Source organism: Myotis brandtii, unplaced genomic scaffold (genome assembly GCF_000412655.1).
Source record: "Myotis brandtii unplaced genomic scaffold, ASM41265v1 scaffold369, whole genome shotgun sequence".
NCBI classification, from domain to species: Eukaryota; Metazoa; Chordata; class Mammalia; order Chiroptera; family Vespertilionidae; genus Myotis; species Myotis brandtii.
The window spans coordinates 500,178-505,477 of NW_005364180.1; the positions used below are offsets into that span (position 1 = coordinate 500,178).

The following is a 5,300-nucleotide window of genomic DNA, read 5'->3' on the forward strand; positions in this document are numbered from 1 at the left end:
TCTGTGCTGGCACCAGAGTCTCCTACAGTCAGTAGTCCCTCTGCATCTGGCCCCTGGCATTTCCCGTCACAATCTTATGGCCTCTTGACTTCAACGTGAGCTTCTAAAACCCCTTGAAAGCTACGCAAAGTTTGGCAAATATTTACGGTCAGGGAACCAAGAACAACTTGGCAGTCTGAAGATGCGGAAACGTTCTTCCCGGCGGGTGGGGCGTTTTGCAAGCCCAGCTGCTGAAGAGGTAGGCCGGGCGCCAGGTCAGCCAACCAGCGTGGCGCCCCTCGCATGGCAACGAAGCCCTGCTGTCTCACCTGGTGGCTCCTCAGCTCCTGCTGCCCCACTCAGTTATGGCAACCAGACAACCAGGGCAGGAGGAGCTGCATCCAGAGCAAAACGCCTGTTCGCTCCTCTTTCCCGTCTACCCACCGCGTGACAGGTCATCTATCGAGTTTACTCTCCGCCAGGCCCTTCTGCTAAAGGAAGCGCTCTTTTCCTATCGACGGGCTCATTCACTCAACAAGTATTTATTGAGCACCTACTCTGTGCCAGGCACTGTTCTAGGTGCTGGGGATACAGAGGTGAACCGTACAAAAGCCCTACCCTTGTGGAATTTGTAATCTGCCGGGAAGCTGGTGATAAATCTGTAGTTATAGATTAAAAACCAGAAAACGTAACAGAAAGTGAGGGAGGCAGTGTTTTGGCTGGGGGGGAGGGAGGTGGGGTTCAGAAATGGCCTCCCTGAACTGAGAACTGAAAAACGAGAAGGAGCCAGCAATGTGAAGATTCAGGGGAAAAGCACTGATAGCCGAGAGAACAGCCAGTACAAAGGCTTAGGATAATCCAGGGACAGAAAGGTCAGTGTGACGGGGAACAGGGAGCAGCAGGGGAGAATGGTTAGAAGGCCAGAAAACAGGATGGGTGGCCAAATCACGCCGGACCTTAGGAAGCCCTGGGTGGGCAGGAGGTTGGCTTTTATTCCAACGGTGACGGGGAGTCGCTAGGGGGCTTTCGATGGGTGTGGCAAGAGCCGCTCTGTGCTTTACAAGGCTCTCTGGCTGGCTGGGGAGCATGCACTGCTTGTAGGGGGCAGGTATAGTCACAGGGAGACCAGGGAGGAGCCTAGAGCAATAATCTAGACCAGTGATGGCGACCCTATGACACGCGTGTCAGAGGTGACACGCGAATTCATTTTTTTGGTTGATTTTTCTTTGTTAAATGGCATTTAAATATATAAAATAAATATCAAAAATATAAGTCTTTGTTTTACTATGGTTGCAAATACCAAAAAATTTCTGTATGTGACACGGCACCAGAGTTAAATTAGGGTTTTTCAAAATGCTGACACGCCGAGCTCAAAAGGTTCGCCATCACTGCTCTAGACCCTGGATGACCAGACCTGGGGAGGGGAAGCAATGGAGCTGGAGAAGTCAGTATAGATTTGAGACTTGTTTTGGAAGCAGTATTAACAAGGCTTGCTGAGCCCCGCTGGTGTGGCTCAGTGGTTGAGCGTCGACCTATGAACCGGGAGGTCACAGTTCGATTCCTGGTTAGGGCACATGCCCGGGTTGCAGGCTCGATCCCCAGGGTGGGGCGTGCAGGAGGCAGCTGATCCATGATTCTCTCTCATCATTCATGTTTCTCTCTCTCTCTCCCTTCCTCTCTAAAAATCAATTAAAAATCTATTTAGAAAGAAAAAAAAAAAAAAACAAGGCTGGCTGATATGGGTCATCCCACCCCAAGCAACATTGAGAGGGGAAACTGGGAGGAGCGTGTGTCATTGGCTGGGTGGTGGGCAGAGCTCTGGCCTCCTCCTGCGACAGTCATGGAAGGGAGCCCTGCCCATATGACCCTAATAACTGCCCCCTTGTGCTTTGACCCTGGGAAGCCAGAGGGTTCTCTTTAGGGTGGAGGGTCCTCTGTACCCCTTGTCCTCCAGGAGAGCTGGGAGGCAAAGGCGGGTCGGCACAGGGATCCATGCCCAGGTAAGCCACAGCCAGCGAGGGTGGCCACGCCCAAGCAGCCGGAGCCGGGCATTTACTGACATACCAGCAGGCAGCCTGTCGCCAACCTCAGAACCAGGCCAAAAAAAGCGGGGGGCGGGGGGGGGTGTGTCCCAGGTCTACGGGTAGGAATCTCCTAACACCCTAGTGCCAGCAGCAGTACAGGCAGTGATGTGAGAAGGTTCCCTTCCACTTAGACTCCCGCATTGTTTTCTCACTCTCTACAGCAGGGGTCCTCAAACTTTTTAAACAGGGGGCCAGTTCACTGTCCCTCAGACTGTTGGAGGGCCGGACTATAGTTTAAAAAAAAACTGCGAACAAATTCCTATGCACACTGCACATATCTTATTTTGAAGTAAAAAAACAAATGTTTTTGGCGGGCCGCACATGGCCCGCGGGCCGTAGTTTGAGGACCCCTGCTCTACAGTGACGGCAGACGTGCTACCTAGAGCTCCACGCGCTGCCCGGTGAAGGAGCCACATCCCGCAAAGTGGCCGCCCGAGCAGGAGGGGCCGGGGCGGGTCAGCATCCCCTGGCTGTGGACTGGCACACAGTGCTGGGCAGGCAGCAAGCCACCCAGGTCCCCGGGCAGGAGGGGAAGTTAGGACATTACGGCCGGTGAGACACAAGCTTCAAGCTCGAGGCTCCTGGTGCCGGGACAGCCAGGGCTGCCAAAGGCTTTCCACAGAGCTCTCCTCGTGGCCAGAGGGGAGCGGAGAGCCAGGCCACGCTGAGCTCATGCCGGGGACGGGAACGTGTTAAGCCGTTTGAGTCCTGGCAGGCTGCAGTGTCGTGAAGTGGTGGAAGGGGACCTGGCAGAGTTCTGGCTGCAGCCGGGAGCCTTGGGGCGAAGGGTTTTACATTCACTGCTTTTATTTTAAATCCTCACTCGATGGATTTTTAGAGAGAGGAATGGAGAAACATCGATCGCTTGCCTCCCATACACGCCCCAATTGGGGATCGAACCCCCGCACCTCTTGGTGTATAGGACAATGCTCCACCCAATGAGCCACCCGGCCGGGGCCACAGTAACTTTTTAAAGAACTCCCCTGGCCATGCAAAGCCTCCTAATGCATAGGCTCACTAGGAACGCTCCAGGTCTCCGCCCGCTTCCTTTAGCAGCTGCATTACAACCTCGGATGACAACTCAAACCCAACACTGCCCACCCTGGAAGTGAGACGGGTCAGGTGGGTGGGAGGATGGACTTGGTGAATGAATGTTCCAAGCACTGATGGGGAAGTCTGTGACACAGTAGGATATCAAGTGCAAGAGAGAGGAATAGAGTGAGGGGCCGAGGGGAGGGCTGCTGCCTGGGGTCGGGCTGTCAGGAAAACACCCGACGAGGGCCATCCGTCACCTTCAAGGACAGGGGGGTGTTCGCACAGCCGTCCCCAGGTTACCCTTTGGGTCCTCAGCAGCTTGGGGCACCTTACACAGTAACTGTTCTGCCAATTGGAACTCACTCGGGAGAACAGGTGATTCTGCCCTGGGCAGCCCGTTACCTCCCACAACTTCCGGGCAGCCGGGCAGCCGGCCCAGTGTCTTCCCTCCCTCCCCTGGCGGCACTGTGAGCACCCCGAGCCCTCTGTGCTGGCAGCTCTCCACTCTCCCAGGCCTTCCCGCCCACGCCCCGGCTCACCTCCACAGAGAGGATCTTCCCCAAGGCGAAGAAGAAGGGGTGCATGTTGATGTCTGGGTCTTTGCGGAAGCAGTTGGGCTTGGCGTGGTGCTGGAAGTGCATGTGGTTCCACCAGCTGGCGGGGGCCCCCTACGGAAAAGCGGGGGCATGAGTGTGAAAGCCTAGTGCCCTCCCCGCGCCCCCCCCCCCCCCGTAGTCCTGCATTAGCCAGAGTTTCAGAAAGCCCCTCCCCGAGCCACTGACCTTCAGGTGGCCGATCACGAAATGATGTAGCAGGTGGTTCCACCTAGAGGTGCCGAAGACAGACAGGTGCCCGAAGTCGTGCTGCAGCCAGCCAGCCTGGGCCTGCGAGAGAGGTCAGTGCCAAGAGCCGCTCCCCGGCCCCGCGTCCCTCCCACCGACCTGCAGCCTCTGGACCTCACCCGCCAGCGATGCTGTAGGCCCCTAACTGAGCTCACCAGGAGAGGAGCTGGCCAGCCCGGCCCTCCCGCTGGCTGTGGCACTAACTCACAGGAAAGCGGGACCCAAGCACATTCCCTTCCCTGCCCGTCCGTTTCCCCATCATGGAGACCTGTGACTTACAACGGGCTGAACGTCCAGACCACAGGGAAGGACAGAGGGACACACTCAGGCTTGGCAGATGCGTCCAGGCAGCGAGTGTTAGAGCCCACGCATCATCAGCACGTGGGTGGCCTTGTGCCGGGAGGAAGCCAAGCTTTGCTGATAAACCAGATCTTGGTTCTTGGCACCCTGGGGCTGTGGCAGGACCCGACAGGAATTTCCCGGAGAAATTCCCCGGGAAGCAGGGAGCCCTGGGAGAAGCCGCTGGAGCGGCAGGGAGGGGACTGAAGGCGCACTGCGACCAACAAGCAGACGAAAGCCACAGACAACGGCTCTCCGCCTGTCCTCAGCTCTGCCCGCCGCGGGGAGGGCACCTAGGCCTCCTGACGGGAGGAGCTTCCCCCGGGGACGCAGGGCATGGCCGGGCTCTTTTTTTAAAAATATGTTTTTATTGGTTTCAGAGAGGAAGGGAGAGGGAAAGAGAGAAACATCAGTGATGAGAATCACTGATCGGCTGCCTCCTGCATGCCCCCTACTGGGGATCCAGCCCGCAACCCGGGCTCGTGCCCTTGACAGAAATCGAACCAGGACCCTGCGGTCCGCAGGCCGGCGCTCTATCCGCCGAGCCAAACTGGCCAGGGCCGGCCGTGCTCTCGCCAAGCCGGGGGCGCTCACCTGAACTGCACTGAGCAGCACCGCGCAGAGGACGAAGGGCACGAAGGACGTCCCGAAGGCCCGCAGCGTGAGCCAGGCGGCCGCGTCCAGCAGCAGGATGTGCAGCAGGTGCAGCAGGAAGAAGGCGCGGTTGGCCTTCATGAGCCCCATCTGCTCCACGGCCGCCCGCAGCTCCCGGAACTCATCGGTCAGCTCTTTCTGGGGAAGAGGGAAGCGGGGGAAGCTGTTATTCTCCCCAGCGGCACCATGACCCTGCTTGGTGACCCGGGGCCTCTGAGGCCAGTGGTTCTCAACCTTCTGGCCCTTTAAATAGTTCCTCATGCTGTGACCCAACCATAAAATTATTTTCGTTGCTACTTCGTCACTGTCATGTTGCTACTGTTATGAATCGTCATGTAAATATCTGATATGCAGGATGGTCTTAGGC

The 5,300-nt window shown here is 57.2% G+C and overlaps 1 protein-coding gene across 1 annotated transcript in view; it reads right to left on the reverse strand.

The window, feature by feature from the left end:
* Positions 1-5,300, reverse strand: part of FADS1 (fatty acid desaturase 1) — a 17,907-nt gene that overhangs the window by 6,578 nt on the left and 6,029 nt on the right. Inside the window, exons 4-6 of the mRNA XM_005872201.2 lie at positions 4,874-5,071; positions 3,881-3,982; positions 3,638-3,766 (exon numbers count right to left, since the gene is read on the reverse strand). Coding sequence (XP_005872263.2) covers positions 3,638-3,766; positions 3,881-3,982; positions 4,874-5,071 — 429 coding nt within the window. The remainder of the gene's footprint in view (positions 1-3,637; positions 3,767-3,880; positions 3,983-4,873; positions 5,072-5,300) is intronic.